General features: G+C 41.6%; 1 protein-coding gene across 1 annotated transcript in view; it reads left to right on the plus strand.

Annotated features, from left to right (window-relative positions):
* LOC120790380 (protein TANC1-like) overlaps positions 1–17,749 on the plus strand; it is a 32,869-nt gene that overhangs the window by 9,962 nt on the left and 5,158 nt on the right. The window contains exons 8-22 of the mRNA XM_040127817.1: positions 4,270–4,386; positions 4,550–4,837; positions 5,763–5,890; positions 8,085–8,316; positions 9,148–9,314; positions 11,707–12,015; positions 13,481–13,681; positions 13,935–14,038; positions 14,214–14,322; positions 14,711–14,833; positions 14,929–15,165; positions 15,411–15,620; positions 15,803–15,884; positions 17,339–17,472; positions 17,565–17,688. Of these exons, the coding sequence (XP_039983751.1) occupies positions 4,270–4,386; positions 4,550–4,837; positions 5,763–5,890; positions 8,085–8,316; positions 9,148–9,314; positions 11,707–12,015; positions 13,481–13,681; positions 13,935–14,038; positions 14,214–14,322; positions 14,711–14,833; positions 14,929–15,165; positions 15,411–15,620; positions 15,803–15,884; positions 17,339–17,472; positions 17,565–17,688 (2,565 nt within the window). The remainder of the gene's footprint in view (positions 1–4,269; positions 4,387–4,549; positions 4,838–5,762; positions 5,891–8,084; positions 8,317–9,147; positions 9,315–11,706; positions 12,016–13,480; positions 13,682–13,934; positions 14,039–14,213; positions 14,323–14,710; positions 14,834–14,928; positions 15,166–15,410; positions 15,621–15,802; positions 15,885–17,338; positions 17,473–17,564; positions 17,689–17,749) is intronic.

A 17,749-nucleotide genomic window follows, 5' to 3' on the forward strand; every position in this document is an offset into this window, starting at 1 on the left:
CATAGATTATGCCATGCATTAGGTGACAAGAGATAAAGTTAAACTTTCATTATTATAGCATTATAGCAATAGTGTCAGGCTACAACAAAGAAATACAGGTTACAGATAAGAATAGGTTTTATAAACATATGCTCCTGTACTTTAAGTTTTAACACAAACGCTTTCTTAGAAAATGTACTGAAGTATGATAATGTACTGTAATGAAAATGTAGCATTTCGTTCTCAAAGTTCCCTGAGATAATGCTGATTGTTGCGAGCAAAGTTGTACAAAACGTAGTCAAAGACAGTTTGTAGAATTAGTACAAGTTACCCGTCAGTGGGCTGAGACTGGGGCCATTATGGTAAGAAGCAAATGTACAGTATGAAGACTGTCGGTAGAAAGATCAACCATCAACTACGGGTATGATGTCTAATGATTTTAATATGTTTTCCTGGTATTTAAATTAACAAGAGGCCGAGGAGTCTTTCATTAGGGTCTAAAATGCCCCTTGAAGGACTTTATTATCTGAGAGGCCAGTGCCAATGGATTATAAGGCTACTGGAGTATGCCATTTTCAACAATGGGATAATCCAAGCAGGCAATAGAGGACTTCAAATTCAAGTTAAAGTTATAGTTATACATTTTAGGAAACATTCTTAATGGCTTTCTAGGATAGAGTTAGATGAGAACACTAATACCACTTAAATCTGTCTTTTAAATGTAAAGCCACAGTTAGCAGATGGCTAGCTTAGTTTAGCCAAAAGACTGGAAATCGGGGGAAACAGCTAGCCTGGCTCTGTCCAAGGGTAAGAGAATCGGCTTACCAGCATCTCTAATGCTCATACTGTAACGGACCAATAGAAGACTGGTATTGATCGTCTTATCTAACTCTCTGCCAGAAAGTAAATAAGGGTATTTTCCAAAGTGTTGAACTGTTCGTAATAAGGTTGAAAGACCGGTTTCTCATGATTAAAGTGTTCTGGGTCTGATGCTATCAGGGATGCTGGAGCCTTAGACTAGAGCTACAGAGTTGACCTTTAAAGTGATGAAGGATCACTAGTGGTTGTAGGGTAAGCGACCACACTGTCATCAGCAGGGGACATAAAGGTAGTGACAGTGAACATAGGATATGTGGTGGTGAACAGGGTCCCATCAGGCTGGACTGTCGAGGGTGGAGGGATGGGCCGTCCTAGTTTCCCTGTGTCAAAAGAGCTGAAAACATGTTTTAGCTCTTCACTGTATCCTTGGTCCACTCAGCCATTTGGCCTGGCTGTCTTTAGCCAGCAATCTTTCTCATCCCACTCCACACCTCCCTCACACTGTTTTGCTGCAGTGTTCTCTATCCTCTCACTGTGGAGGTTCTTTCAATCTTCAGTTCCCCACTTCAGCTCTTGATTGACAATTACGGCAATTTCCTCCATGTCCCCAGTCTTAAAAGCCCTCATTTTATCTGTTGAAATGGATTTGATATTTTCAATGTTCCAGGGTTCCTTATTTGCTTGTCCCCAATCTATTTTCTTTTATCATAATTATGTCTACACTTCAGTTGATTTGTCTTGCATCAGGGAGGCCTACCTTGTCCACTGGGTCCTCCAGAGCAGGTTTCTTGTGCTCTTAACAGCCCTGTAAATTATAATATGGCCTTAGTAGCTTTCATCCACACTCTCTCACTCTGCTGCTGTAGGATGAGGGGCGCATGCAGAGATGCTAGATATATCGGAATATGATCTGATCTGCCAAAGTGCTGAAAGGGTGGTGGAGCTGTATGTACCATAGTATTTCCCAAAGCTCCTTTCCCTGTTCTAGATAATGAAGTGGGAGTTATGGTCCAATATTACATTATATAGTAAACATGAAAATCAGTTAAGAAGGCACAAACTCAATTCATGTTGTGTAGCACACGTCTGAGTGCTTTGGTGATGTGTCATGGCGAAGGATGCTTAAGGACGTCGCTGGCCAGCATTTTCAGGCTGCTAATTGCTGCTTTAAAGCTTTTAGCCCATAACAGCACAGAGATGTACTGCAGCTCCCTCAGATGCTCTTAGATTAGCAGTGACTGCATTTAACATACATGACAGTACATGACTATAGCAGTGTGAAGTCATCATCTGTCCACTATCTGCACTTCCTTGTCTACTGTCTGTTTGACTGGTTCATCTACAGTATTTTATAGATGAGTGCAATGTGACTCGGGCTTTTTCTTTTTTTTTTTTTATCCCACTCTGAAGGGATTAGAGGCAGCAGTAATGCCAGATTTTCAGATTTTACAGATGATTTTTTTTTATATTAAAGCAATGAATGAATGGAATGGGCCAGTCTTTCCATTGAAAACAAACGCTAAAAATAACAATAGTTTTTCTGTCAGACTCATTTTTTTTTCATGTAGTTTGAGGTTTGTTTTTGGTAGTAATACTACTGTATGTATATTAATACTAATGCTATTTACTATTCCATCACTTAAATGTTGATGTATCCCTCCTTAAACACAACCCAGTAAGACCAAACCTAAATATTTAGAAAACCAATATCAACCCAAGAAGTCCCAATAAGCACAAACCCTTCCAGTCGCGGTGACTTTAATCTAGTTAGTTGGTTCTCTGCCATGTCTGGATTCAGAAACCACTAGAACAGAGGTTCTTGACCCTTTTTCTTGCCAACTGCTCCAAAGACAGATGAGCAGTCTACCAAGAATGACATTTAACCATAGGAGCCTCAATCTGAGGCGGTATGCTTATAAATTAAGGTGCATTTAGTACAGAAAAATATAACTTTGTGTCTGGGGTTGGAATCATATTTTACTATTTTTGTGGCATTTTCTATCCATCTCTGTTCTGTCTCCCAGGTAAATCCTGGCAAAGATTAAACAGAGGCAAAAACTGCCAAAACAACAACAAAAAAATTAGCAAATGCTCTCAGTAGAGTGCATATCTCTGCCAAGACCAAAGTCAACCAACATACACCAGACTTCAGAGATTAAAGAAAAATCATAGAAAATGATTCAGATCTGCCCCAACATGTAATGGGTTCTTCCTTGGCACATGCCCCATCCCTCCACCAAGTTTGGCGAATATTGGTTGAGTACTGTTTGCGTAATCCTTCTGACAGATAAACAAACAAACCAGTAAATAAACCACGGGTGACACAGGGATTACATAAACTCCTTGGCAGAGATAAGAAAAACAAACAAACAAACAAAAGAAACAAGAAAGATGTAATACAATGAAATTAAATAGCCCTGAAACAATTTCAGCCTTGCTTAAAAAGTTCCTTCTCTTGTTATGTGTTGAATTGTCTGTGGACTGCTTTTAGACTAAGCTGTAATGATGTAGCACTGACCTGTAATATACAGGAGTATGTTTGTAATAGTTTGTCTGCAGCATATTTTGTCCAGAAGATATTCATAAAATATTTCATCCACAAACATTAGTGCAACCAAATACAAAACCACCAGAGACTACAGGCTCAGAAATGAATCAACACCTCTCTGAAACAGTGTCAGCAACATTACATATTTGAAATGTTTCACAAATCATCTGTCTAAGAGGACTGTTTTACTGGATAACAGGGCTTTCTATTTTTTGTCACTCTGTGTTTTGCAGCATAATGATATCCTGTAATAACAGAAATAGATTACTAATTTTTGCAGAAGACCGCATTTAAGGACTAACTGATTACACAAAGCCGATTTCTCTGTTTTTCACAATATCCTGGACCAAAGACTCTGCTATATGTCTTGAAAACTGCAGAAAGTAAGCCTGGCTGACCTGTAAACTCTGTAGTGTGAGTGGGTGGATGGATAGGTGAATGTGGGAGTAAACAACTCTTTCTTTTTGTTTCTTGCTCTTTGGTACGACAGGGTCTTTATTTTATTTATTACGCTGGTTTTTATGTGGCTTATTCGGTCGTAGAAGAATGTGTGGAGTCGTGTTGTTAACAGCTGATACATTTTTGCATTACAGCCGGCGACGTGTTTCCACTGATTATCACAAATTTGGTGTCCTGACGTGTGAGACAGTATGAAACATTTGGTCAGTTCAGACTCATGTTAGCTTGAGATTATAGGACGTGAGATGAATTGATTTCTTTTTTCTTTTCCTCTCTTTTTCCCTCAAGGTCATTGAGCATTTATCATTGAGAGCATCAACTGTTTGTGTCTCACATTTCCATGGATACAACAATTGACTCGAGCAATGACTTTGACACTTGTGTGGTATGCATGTGTATCTTTGCACGTTTCCCGCATCTCTCTCACACTTCTAATCCATTCCCCATCCCCTCTCTCTTTAAAGCGACCAGCTCCACTCGACTGGAGGATTTGAGTTATCTGGACAACCAAAGGGCTGCTGGACACAGGGGGTCTGTCCGCAAACACAACACAGCTGGACGCACAAATGATGACTCCAAAGGTATTTTGTGGTTTAACCAAGGGGGTGACATCTGTGTGTAAATATACAGAAAGACCTGCAGACTTGTGTGGACCATGTATGCATTTCCCCAATGTCACTGCTTAAATAACATATAGTTACCCATTCTTATGTAGCTTTAAATTTTCCCTCTCAATCCCTCCAGGGAGATTGGTGGCATTCAGGCAGGCTGACATCATGCTGAAACCGCTGCTGTTTGAAGTCCCCGGCATCACTGCAGAAACGCCTTTTGTCGGCCGGGATTGGCTCTTCACACGTCTGGAGGAGGTACTGAGAAAAACAAGCAGCTGTGAGGGACGCGGTGCTGTCATTGTGGGTAATGCAGGATCCGGCAAAACTGCTATCATCTGGCGGCTGGTGACGCTCAGCTGTCATGGCATGCGCAAGCCGGTGGGTCCCAGCATCCCTCATAGCCCCAGCTCCTCCCCCAAATGTAAGAATTCTACCTTTTTCACAGCAGTGTAATTTGTTTTTGTGTGTATTCTCAAATAATTACGGCGAGAGCACAGTAGAATGCTCAAGTTGAATTCATACATTCTCCAGTCTGCTCCAATGAAATCAGATTCTTGTAAGATATTGGAAAAGAAACACCACTTTTGGGAAGGAGTCAGTAACTGGGTCACGCACTCTTCTTTCAAGTTCTCCCTTGAGGTTTCTCTGCTGATTGCAGTTGTGTAAGGGTACTGTGATTGTTGGATTCTTTTTTTTTTTTCGTTTCATGAGTGGCACTGGAATCGCTTTTTTTGTTTGGAAAAGAAAAAAAAAGTAAACAACCTCTCATACAACCAGATTTAGCACAGTACACAATAAATGCACGTTGCATGCTGTGACATGCTGGTGATTTTTGTTTTTTCGAATATAACATGACTCAACAAGAGCTATAAAAATAAAAGTGGCCACGAATACAGATTTCTTTTATATCAACCTTTCAGGTTTTTTCTGTATAGCAGTAAGAAGTATTGTTAAGATTACAGGCTGAGCGCAAAGAAGAAAAAGCAAAAATTGTGTTGAAAAAGAATAAGGTGCCATTGTTTTTCAGCATCATTGTATTATTTATTGATATCTGTACTGTGTGTTGTCGATTTGATTTGAAATTTAACGGAGGGTATAGCATGAGGTGTGAGGAGTTCAGAATGATCACTCTTTGAAACAAACACTCTTGCTGCTGTCTGATGCAGTTTTGCTTAATATACTAGTTTCCAGTCTTGCTTACAGATGTACTAATTAATTGCAGCAGTTTAATTGCGCTTCTTCATAGACTTCACTCCCTGACTTTCCTGTGCTTACACCAGAGACTTCACCAGACGCGTGTAAATGGCAGCTTTGCGTTTGTTGTTGTTGCACTGTGCTCTGCGCAGGTGGGGATAGGCAGGGTAAAGCGGCCTCCAAACAGCCAGCCGATTCCCAGCCCAGCCAGAGTGCTGTTGCAGGAACAAGCGATGGCACAGCGCAGAGGAAGGAGGCCGTCAAATGCCTAGCTGCCAAGGTACCTCAAAACACCCATGCACACACGCATTTGTATTTCTATACTTGTGAGAAGTCTCAATTACAAAATCCCCTCTCTAACCCTTAATTCTATCCTTCATCCAGAGATTTAGATGAGGAAGATCGATACTACTCTCATGCCTGTACACAAAATATGAAGCTGAAGCCTGTCTAACTGTGTTGTTAAGCCCAAAAATCCACTCTTCGCCACCAAACAGCCCTTTAAATATAATAAAATCAAAAAATCAAATTGGTCCTCACAAAGATACAACAGAACACACACACATAGCCACACAATGCAGTTCTATATAGTTCTTGTCATTTATCCTGTTGCTGAGCAGACTGCTGCCTCACCTGCAGTTACGACACGCCATAAAGGAAGAAATTGTATTTACATTAGATGAACGCCCCTAGATTAAGCTCCTTGTTATGGCTGTTTTGATAGCCCTGGATTTTTTTTTTCCTGCACTTCTCTCACCAGATTCTTCTAATGTAATAAAATACAAAATCATAAACAGTGCTGTCGGGAGCTGTGACTGTTACAAGCCTTCGCACACCTCAGCATTGTTCCAAATGTGCAGACATATGGGGCTGCACATGTGTGACACAAGATTTTAATGTCAGATTGTTCTTCTCTCTTTTTGGGAACATGTAGAACATGCTGCTGATTGCATCACATAGATGACATGGAAGCTTCTAAATTTACTAACTTGGCCTCAATAAGAGTTTCCATGGGAACTAGTCAGACTACTTGTGATGGCGAGGATGGCGAGGATGTTCGCTCCAAAGTAAAATCATTGATAACGTTACTGTATATGTGGACCACTCATGATCTGGGCTGGGACCTATCTAAGCAGTATAAACACATGAGAGAATACTGTTGAAGATGTATATTTTTCTGCAAAGAATGCCCTCACAGTTTACAGATAACTACCGTTAATCTTCCAGCAAGACAGTCGCCATTTGTCACAATGTTTTTGTATGTAATGCCTTTGTTCAGTTTGGCTCCGGTATTGGAAAAATCACCCCATTACTAGTGGTATTTTTCATTTCTCAGACTCTTGTTTTCCATTCAGCTTGCTGCCTGAATAAACCAACATGCATTTACTGAATGAGTTTTAGATATACTCTGCAGTAATAAGTATGTTGAATGAGTGGAAACTAAGTTATGACTCAGCTACCTCTATGATTTATATGTTTACTCTATACTTTGGTGTTATTTTATTGTACCCCTTATTGTTTTTATATTCTGTGATATTAGTCTTAGAGACTGTTTTTCTCCTTTTTAAAGCTTTTCTTCTAGGGATATCAACACATAATGTGCTCTGAACAGATACAAACAGAATCTGAATTCGTGCAGTCATATATCTTCCCTCCTCCCCCCGTTGACAGGTCACCCAATTGACACAGTTTACCAAACACCAGGTTAATTCTTCTTCTCAGAGCTTAACTCACTCAAAGTGAAACAAGCAAACCTACACACATTGCTGCAATCAGCTGACCTCGCTCTTTCCAATGATGGCAAGATATCCATTGAGGATAATCGTCCATAAATTCTTTTTGAAATCCCAGTAAAAATGTGCTCCTTATAACATCAGATCTAGGCTCATTTTCCTCAGCTTCAGACTTTTTCATTAGGATCAAAGTAATCCAGTTGGTTGTTGTCTACACAGTGTGAACAGGAACTGCTGTAGCCAAAGCAGCATGACTTTTCATGATTCAGATTTGCCAAAATGTAAATGAATAGGCTAAAAACACAGAGGCGTAAATAGTTTTAGGTTCTATATTCAGACATTCAGCAAGGATTCACCAGATTTCACTGCATTAGTAGTTTTTACCTCCTGGTCTGATATTGGAGCCCGCATGGCACCATGCGTGACTTGACAGAAGAGGGAAACTGATGACTTGAAGTCTCAAAAGTGCCGAGGGAGCTTTTTAGATGTATCTAAAGAGCTCACTCATTTTTTTTTCATAGACACTTCAGACCAACGGAACATTCATCTGGTGTTCCTCCCATTAGATACACAGCCTCCTTCCACCTTCCACTATGCATTTCCACCCTGATCATTAACAGTTACATGGCTTGTATTTAGACCTGGATACAGATGTTTTTGCGAAATAAACGGGCAGAGGTAGCAGCTTTACATTGCATCCCTATTTTCTTCAGGTTTTCACCTGCCTCTTTCTCCTGCCAGGTGGTGGCCTACCACTTCTGTCAGGCTGACAACACCTACACCTGCCTGGTACCAGAGTTTGTGCACAGTATCGCTGCCCTGCTGGCCAGAGCTCCACAACTCGGCCCGTACAGGGAGCTGCTGGTACAAGAGCCTCATCTACAAAACACACTCAGCCTGCGATCCTGCGTTCAAGACCCCATTGCTGCCTTCCGAAAGGGTGTCCTAGAGCCTATAGCCAGCCTGCGCAAGGGTAATGAAGTCTACATTACCCTTTAAGACAAATGTGATATTCAAATTTAAAGACCTTTTAAAGTTTAAAATAGTATCAGTTTTCAGGCAGAAAACTGTCTGCTTCCCTCACCCTGCAATTAGGGAGCTTGCTAGCATCTCCTGTGTGAAATAGCCCATTAACGACTCCAAGATGGGCCCATAGATTATTTTCCCTAGTTAAGGTCAATGATTTGAAACACTGTAGAGTGTGAAACAGATGTTAGGTCATTTACATAGGAAATTATTAGTGTTATCTTTGCCCCGGTGAATCATCAGCATCCCAAAGGATTTCAAGGTCACAAAATACTCTGGAGAGGCTGTGAATGTTATGGGCATATTAGCCAGCTCAGTTTCTCATGATACAGTCAGTCAGCTAGATTGATGTGTTATTATGGCCAGGCCCTCCACAGTCTAAGCAGAGAAGTGTTTTGTCTACTCCATCTCTATTAAGCAGGTTAGTACAAATGGAGAGCCCTTGTGTCTGAGTGTATGAGTCCTCACAGGCTTGTAGGGATGCACTGACAGCTTAGATGATGTGAAACATGATGGATATGTCCTGTTTCAAGCTAATCAACAACAATACCCTCTGTCCCCTTTCATCAGAAAATAATCAATATCAACAGCTGGTCCTTTTCTCAACATATCATGTGCCGGGAAACAAAGATGCACCCATGTTTAGCCATGAAAGTCTTAGGATAAAACTATGATACATCCTTCCTTTGGTGCTCTTTGCAAGACTAATGTAATATAGCTGGGGTTTTAATGTGCTTCAACCTCTGTTTTCTCTCTCTTTTCATCTATGTGTATTCAGAGCGGAGGCTACCTGAAGAAGACTATATCATATTGGTTGACAGCCTTAATGAGGCAGAATTCCATAAACCAGACTATGGGGACACCATTGCCACATTCATCACCAAAATAATCTCCAAATTTCCCCTCTGGCTTAAATTGGTGGTCACAGTCAGGACAGGCCTGGTGGTGAGTGGGACTTTTTTTTTCTTCACATTACAGCCTCACAGTAATCTGTAGCACATTTGAGTAAAGGGTCAGTTCACTCAAATTATAATTAATATATTTTCTCACTTACTTTAGTGGTATCTAGACACACATTTAGCCTCCAGTTCACTACAGTGTAGGTCAATGGAATTTTGTTTGTGCTCCTCACATTATTGAAATATTACATGAAAGAATTTTAACAGCACAGTTCTACCCATGTCGGTATGTGTTTCCTGCGGGTGCTCTGGTTTTATCCCACAGTCCAAACATGTGCAGGTGAGGTCAATTGGTGACTCCAACATTGTCTGTCGGTGTGACCATTTTTGTAAATAGTTGCCTATGTTTGCGCTGTGACCGACTGGCAAATTGTCCAGGAAGTACTCCTGGATGTATTAGAAGAGCTTGATACTAGACTGCAAAATGGCACCCATTCATCTGAATTAAAGGACTTCAGGTTGGGATGTGCTTCATTTACATTTTGCAAATGTAAATCCTTCCTGGTTTAAGGAAGGATGTAAATCCTTCCTTAAATGGTCAATTGTAATGGTCAATGGTCAATTGTAATTGCCAATTGTAAATTGACCATTTCGATGGTTAATTATTAAAAGAGTAATAATTGACCATGTTTACAGTTTGAGGTGTCATTTCAAATGTTTTAGAGACAACAGTTTTATAATGGTGGTCTATGGGGAAAATGTTTTTTGGGGTGCAGGGGATTTTTTTTGTTGCAGTAACACAGTTGACCACTGGCAGCGTGGCTGACTGGTAGCACCGCATCCAAATGTATTAATATATACATCAATGTGTGTACCCCACCTCTCACCCAGTGTTCTCGGGGATAAATTCCAGACCCCCGCGACCCAGCAAAAAAAAAATACGTTTGGATAACAGATGGATGGACGGTTGTGCATTTCCAGACACACTGTCCTAGTTTCTCTGGATAATCCACAGATCTTACTGTGAATAATTTTCATTTCAACTACTTTCTACCAAAAAAGTAGTGCTTGTGGAAGCTGTTGACAATGAGGTCTTGTTATTGGGAGTAACAAGGATGCTGTTTCTGTAAAAAGATGTTGCCTTTGAATTATTTAAATGTGATTTTTTAAATGCTCTTAGTACTTCAAATAAAATTCCATTCATCTCTGTTGGGATGTAGACTCTCGTCTGCGGAAGGTCTTCTTTCCTTTTTGCACCACTTGTTATTGCCCTTCCAGCACCTAGCAAAACCTTTATGCTAGGTGAGCAGTGGACACTTTAATTAGATGTAGGCAGAAATCCCAAAATCTGAGCAAATAGAACTATCTAGATAGCTAGAGACCACTGGAGGAAAGTAAAGTGAGAAAATGGAATTATGTAATTTGGGTGAAGTGATCCTTTAAATCTCACTTTACCTCTCATACCCAAATCACAGAGGTATTCCCAATACCTACATCTTTGGTCTTAGCTCGCTGCACTCACTGTGTAGTTTGATGTTGTGCTTTTACTGCCATGGTATAGACACTGCGGCTTTTGGCAGCGTTGAGCTCTCTAGTCTGATGTATTTTCTCAATCCGGTTGGTAATTCCACCAAACAGCAGGCACATCTGTCCAATGACGAAGCCAAATCTGGATTACACCCTGCATGGATGGTAATACTACTGGGAGCCTGCTGGGAGTCTGGAGCTTGACAGCCAGCCAGCCAGTTACATAATTGGATTAGTGTTTGGGAACACACAAAACACATTTGGGGTAATTTTCTTCATGATGCATTTGAAGTCAGCAAACATTAATTACCAAAATTTAAAAGATGAAGAGTAAAGCTATTGCTATCGCACCTTCTCAGTGTCCCCGCTTCCTGATTGGATCGTCATTCAGCCTTTACCTTTTCACCAGCCATTTCAAGGGAAGGGCTTACTCTTGTATAACAACCTGATTATTTCACAAACTGTTGTGAAAGGGTGAAGTGGAGCACAGTGCCTGACCACAAGTCAATTGCCTGTTGTTAAACCAAAATGTCATTCTTTGTCAATGAGGAGCTGAGCTGCAATAACATGGATTCTTTTTTGATCAGTCATAGCTGGTTTTGGCCGGTGTTGAGCAGTTGAGGATGGCAAGAGAGGAGATGAAATGTGAATCTGAGAGATGCCTGTGAGCAATGTTGGAGCTTGAGTCATTGTCACACCATTTACTGTACTGTATCCCATGGCTCTGCGTGAGTCAGAGGCAGCAGCATCAGAGGAATAGGTCCTGATTTTGATGCTTTTAATTTGTCCTTAGCTAATGCACCAAAAACATACTACCAACAATTCTTTAAATACTGAGGTTTTAGTGCCTGTGCCTGGTTTTAGTTTTAACAGTATTTCACCAGTAATTTGCCTTTTTTCTTCCGCTGCAGGAAATCACCACCTTCCTTCCCTTCTCTGGCATCTCTCTGGACATCCTGCCAGACAGCAGTGATCTGGGAGCTGACCTCAGTGACTACATCCATCACCGGGTCAGCAGCAGCACCCAGGTTGCCACTAACGTCACCACACCAACAGGCTCTGCGCCTGATCCGCTGCTCCTCAGCAAGTTCAGCAGCCACCTGTCAACACGGAGCCACGGCTCCATCCTCTACCTTCAGCTGACCCTGGATCTGTTCCACAAAGGCCACCTGGCTCTGAAAGGAGGAAACTACCTGGTGGTGCCTGTCTCCCTGTCAGAGGTCAGACATGTAAAGCCTTTGATTCCGAACAAGCAATTAATATTATCATCCAAAATGGTTGAAATGGGTAATGATTGCTAAAAATAATGGATAAATAGTCAAAGTAGCCAGATGTAATGGGTAAATGTTTGAATCATCCAACATCTGCCACTTTAAGTGGTACATTTGCCAAAAAAGCTTTGCAAACCACAGATGTGGAGTAATGCGTGTTTTATTAACTTATCAGTTCACTTATTATGTAAACTTTAGTGGTAAACCATCTGGAGCTTAAAAGACAATCTTTACCTTGAGTGTATTTTTGGATCCATCCTCCTCCTCCTCCTCATCTGGTCAAGTTCACGGTCTAACGCTTAACACTTGTCAGTCATTGCGGTGAGCTGTCTGCCGTGAAATGGCATCTCACCCGACGCCGGAGCAATCAGTGTCCATAAACCTCCCATACAAGGTACACAGGTGACAACCATTTGTCAGTCATATATTTCCTCCAAAAACAGAAAAAGTCTACTCACACGCTATTCAGATCAATAAAAGATAAAAACGAAAGGCTCAAAGACTTCAAAGAAAGTGCCAAAAATAGTCAGTGATTAAAGTAATTGATAGATGATTTTTAATGTTACATAATCATCAGTGTAGAATAGGCCAACAGATGAGCAGGTGTTATACACACAAAGGTCTAGAAATGTGATGATTTAATGATTGGATAATGGATGCGGAAAAGCCTGCATAAAGGTGTGCTAAAAATGTGTAGTGGACAGTAGTAGTTAAATATTTAGTTTGTGTAAAAGTACATTATGGAGGATCATTAAATAGAATGAACTTTTTCAATTAGTTTCAAAGATAAACTTAGCTTTAATCTTGTTTTATTTTTTTGTCATTATTGATATTGCAATGACTTACAGTTATAAATGCATATGTTCATCATCAGGATTTTGCACGTGAACGTCCAACAAAGTTGATAACACTGTAAAGATCCAAAGTTCCACGATACCTGAGCCTATGAGATGTGATATGTCAACTCAAATCATGATGGAAAATTGGAAGTCAGTGCTGGATAGCTTCTATTTTTTATAGGCATGACTACTCAAACACAAACATCTGATATCTAAGAACTGATCATGTGGTAATTTTTCAAGTTTAAAAGTCAATAAGGGCCAACCTAATCCCGCAATACCGGCACTTAATTTCCACAACCCCGCTCAGTGCTGGCCACGTCCAAAGAAATCAGATAGATCTCAAAACATCACTGACAAGGAAAGTTTTGGCAAACTGAGTTTAGGTATGTGTGTGCAATCACAGACAGACTTATTAGATGTATATCTCAAAATGATGTATTTTTAGTTTAATGTAGAGTTGCATATTTAAGTTTTAAACTCTAACTATGCAAAAATCATCCTTTTTTTTGTTTAGCAGTTGTAGCAGTCTGACAACATCATTGACAACGTGCTAAATAATGAATATCTATTAGGTGTACCTGCTGCTGTGTCGTGTGAGCTTTCCGGATAAAGAGGTCTTTGAACGGATACTTCCAGTGCTAAATGTGGCACTGGCGTCTCTGCACCCACTGACCGATGAACAAATGTTCAGGGCACTGAATGCGGGCAGTGTGAGGGGGGAGATGGAGTGGAAGGACTTCCAGCAGAGATTAGACAGCCTTGCTGGGTTCATGGTAAGACTCTCAATATGACTACATCAAAGGGTACATAATGATTCAAGCTTTTGTATGGTTTGACTGTTGCATTTGTTTTGGTATGAAGTAAATAATTTAACACGTACGAATTTAGAAGTAGTGTTTATATAAAAGATTTACAGTATCTGGATGGACAATAAGGGACGGTCTGTGTGCTGTGAGGGTTGGGGGATCATGTCCAGTAATTGTACCTTTAAATTTAAGAAATTTTCCATATCCTTTATGTTTGTAGGTTAGACGCAGGGATGGCACGCGGATGCTGTGTCATCCCTCCTTCAGAGAGTGGCTGGTGTGGAGAGCGGATGGAGAGAGCACAGACTTTCTCTGTGACCCTAGGTGAGACTAAAAGTCACACAGCAGAAGATTCTTACGATGCATGTACTATAAGTCAGTTGTGACATTAAAAAAAAAGTGTGTAAATCCTTTTCAGAAAGGAGGTATGTTAGATTAGAAATTTGGTCGATGCATGCATGCCATTTCTGATGAATACATACTGTATGCGTGTCTACAGGAGTGGCCACGCTCTCCTGGCCTTCATGTTCTCCAGACAGGAGGGCAAGCTGAACCGGCAGCAGACTATGGAACTGGGACACCACATCCTCAAGGCTCACATATTCAAGGTAACATGAACTGGGATACTGTGCATATAACTTGCTATGTAGGTTTATGACTGGAACCGATTGTACCCAAACCTGTCAGAATTTCCTCCATTCCCAAAAGGCTTCACGTAAAGATCCCGCACTTTACTGAATATTACTGCATAGAAACACACTAGGACACGCACAAGTAATAGCGAACCCCTGTTCCTACCATCACCCACACACATTAGCACTACTCATATACATAAACGCCCACGGTACGGTGAAAATTGTACTGTTTGCATGCATGGCTTGCTATCTGTAAATACTGCTTTTCTCCTGGGACACAATTCAAATTCTGCACCACAGATCTCATCTGGGGAGGCTTAATCTCTCTCTATTTATCTGTGTCTCTCTCGCACACTCGCAGGGTCTGAGTAAGAAGACAGGTGTGTCCTCCAGTGTTCTTCAGGCCATGTGGGTGACCTGCAGCACAGACAGTCTGTCCGCTGCACTGGCCTCCCTGAGGAACTTATATACACCTAACATCAAGGTGACGCACACATGCTCTACATTAAAAAACTCGCAAACACCCAAATATATAATCTTGTATATAGAGATATACAATTTTTTCTATTTATCCTGTAGGTAAGCCGTCTGTTGATGCTAGGTGGTGCTAGTGTGACCTGGTGTACAGAGGTGGTAGGACATGCCCCTATCCTGGCTGTCCATGCCCACATGGGCCATGTGGAGATGGTAGCTCTGCTGCTTGAGATGTGGGCTCCTGTAGATGGGACCACCGACAACGGCATGACACCCCTCTGTCTGGCCGCCGCAGCAGGACATGCGGAGATCGTCAGCCTGCTCTGCAAGAAAGGGGCCAAGGTCAGTGTCATTTCTGTGCAAAGAGGAAGAGACCCTCCACACCAAATGACAAGCATAATTACCCTGGCAGAACACTCGGCCTCTTGGTACCTTTATACCAGTGACATCCTGAACGACCCTGGTTTTACGCTCACCGATCTATTCTGGGAGACAGATGACATAAACAGGCCTGATCTAGGCCAGCGTATTACAGGCACCGGCCAGGACCAGTGTTGTAAGTCCTTCTGTGTACCCCTCTGTGCCAGGTGGGCCAGGCTGATAAGAGTGGCCAGTGTGCGCTGGTCCACGCCGGGCTGAAGGGCCATGCAGAAGTCATCAACATCTTGCTGGCCCAGGACTGGGGAGCAGAGATCCCTGCTGACCCGCAGCAGCACCACAGCAATGAGAATGTGACTGGGAAAACTCAGGCAACACAAGAAGCGGTTACAGCTGCAGCGAGTGTGGGACACACACAGGTATGTATCAGATCAAGGTCCTAATGACAAAAACATTTCTGACACTCTGCTGAAATAATTTTGTTTTATTAAGAGCATGCTGCCTGTCCTTGCAGGCCTGGCCTAGGCTGTGGTTGCTTTGGTTTTTCTTCTGCACAGCGAGCCAGCAATACAGAGGACTGTAAAATTGTGTTTTCCTGCAGGTGGTGAAGAGCTTGCTGGACTTGAAAGATGAGCAGCTGGCAGTGCAGATCGACGCTCACGACTCTCTCTGGGGAGAAACGGGTGCATTTCTCCTATCAGTCAGATAAATTTAGCTTTCTCACCTCTTTCTGTCCATCACTGTGGTTCTAGAGTCAAGCTCGAAGGCGTTAGGGTTGCATTTCAGACACATTCTAGCTCTGTACGAAGAATATATACTATGCAGCCTACTTATGGAAGCACAGTGAATGGGAGTACTACAATAGAAACCCGCTAACCGGTTTCGGTATTATGATTTTAGGATGCTCTGGTTGATATCAAATATTGATTCGATTGTAAATAGCTTTTTTGTTTTTGGCCGGAATAGAGCATCACGTTAATCACACAGAATTACTTGTCCAGTCACATTTGTAGCTTCTAAAAAGCATCTGTTATTCAATGGTAATACTTTTACCTCTATCACAGATGTGATTGTGCAGCTTGCAGAATTCTGTTAGGTCCATTTCCTGAGAGCATGTCGGATGATGCCTGTATCTCTGCCTACGGCGCCATTAGGGTATAATTCTATTACTCAGTCCCCTTCAGTGCTGAGATAGAAAACGTGAGAGCAAATACCCTCTGAAACATTCACCTTTGCATGGTGCTGTACGAGGGCTTTGTTCTATGTTAATGTTTACTGTTAGTATGATTGGATTACAGTCCATTTGCACCGATAAAACGATCAGTCAAGGATACATGTCAAAGTCTGATTACGAAACAAGGGATTCTACTTCCTCAGGGACCACAATTACTGAAGACAGTACTCTACACTGGTTATCACAGGTTTTCTCTTTTAATAAGAACATTATTTCCAGTGGACATATTTTAAGCAGCAACTTCCCTAACCCTGTTACTATTTTGTGCAGCTGCACAAAATCAGCTTAAACAAAAAAAACTAGGCAGCGTTTTTGTTTTTCTTTGTCTCATATATGACGATAACTTCTCTTTAAAGGCAGTATTATACAATCGATTTGTTCACTGAGGCATGTGGTCACATGAAACACGATGTTATTTGTCAAGGTTACTTGGAGGGCAGAGAATGGCATTAATACCTTGCCTCCATCCCCAGCTGCTCTGTTAACCAATGCCCATCTTCTATTAAAGTAACACTGGCTGGTTAAAGGGGTTTCAAGTTATCTAGTGTGCGGAGTTATGGTTGGAAATAATTGTATTTTGTTTCCGTGTTTTAATTTTGTTGTTGAAAAGGAGGAATAAGAAAGGGAGAGTGCAGGTGTCTTTGAGCAATTGTGACCTGTAGTACATGTCAGATATCTATATTTGTATTTAAAAAAATTTGCTTCTGTAAAATGTTATAATTTCAACAGATTAACCAAGGATATGAAGAACTACAACTCCTGTGTTAGATTGAAATAGCTTAGGGAGATAACCAGTCTTGTTTTTCTCTGTTTCTCACTCCTGCTTCTACTTCTCTCCTAAATGCGTCAATTACATATTCTTCTCCGCCTCGTCGTCTCATCTCTGTACCGACCCTCTGTCAGTGCTGAGCGCGGCAGCAGGGAGAGGGAGGATGGAGATGTGTGTGTTCCTCCTGGAGCGGGGGGCAGGGCTGGGAATACCAAACCGAAGAGGAATGGTCCCGTTGCTTAGTGCTACCAAGCATGGGCACACACAGGTGAGGAGGAGTCTGGTCACTGGCGCAGGATTGTCATCATTTTACCAGTTCTTTTTTAATAGCTCTTTTACTAATTATCCTCCGCTTCTCAGGTTGCAGAGTTGCTGCTGAAGCAAGGCGCTGACATCAACGTCAGCGACAAGCAGGGTCGCACTGCACTGATGCTGGCTGCCTCTGAGGGCCACGTGAGCGCTGTTGAACTCCTGCTGTCAAAGGGTGAGAGTCCCCGCCTTGCCCAGTGATACCCGAGTTTGTTTGCTGAATGTACCTGAATTGT

Source organism: Xiphias gladius, chromosome 1, assembly GCF_016859285.1.
Source record: "Xiphias gladius isolate SHS-SW01 ecotype Sanya breed wild chromosome 1, ASM1685928v1, whole genome shotgun sequence".
Classification (NCBI taxonomy): domain Eukaryota; kingdom Metazoa; phylum Chordata; class Actinopteri; order Istiophoriformes; family Xiphiidae; genus Xiphias; species Xiphias gladius.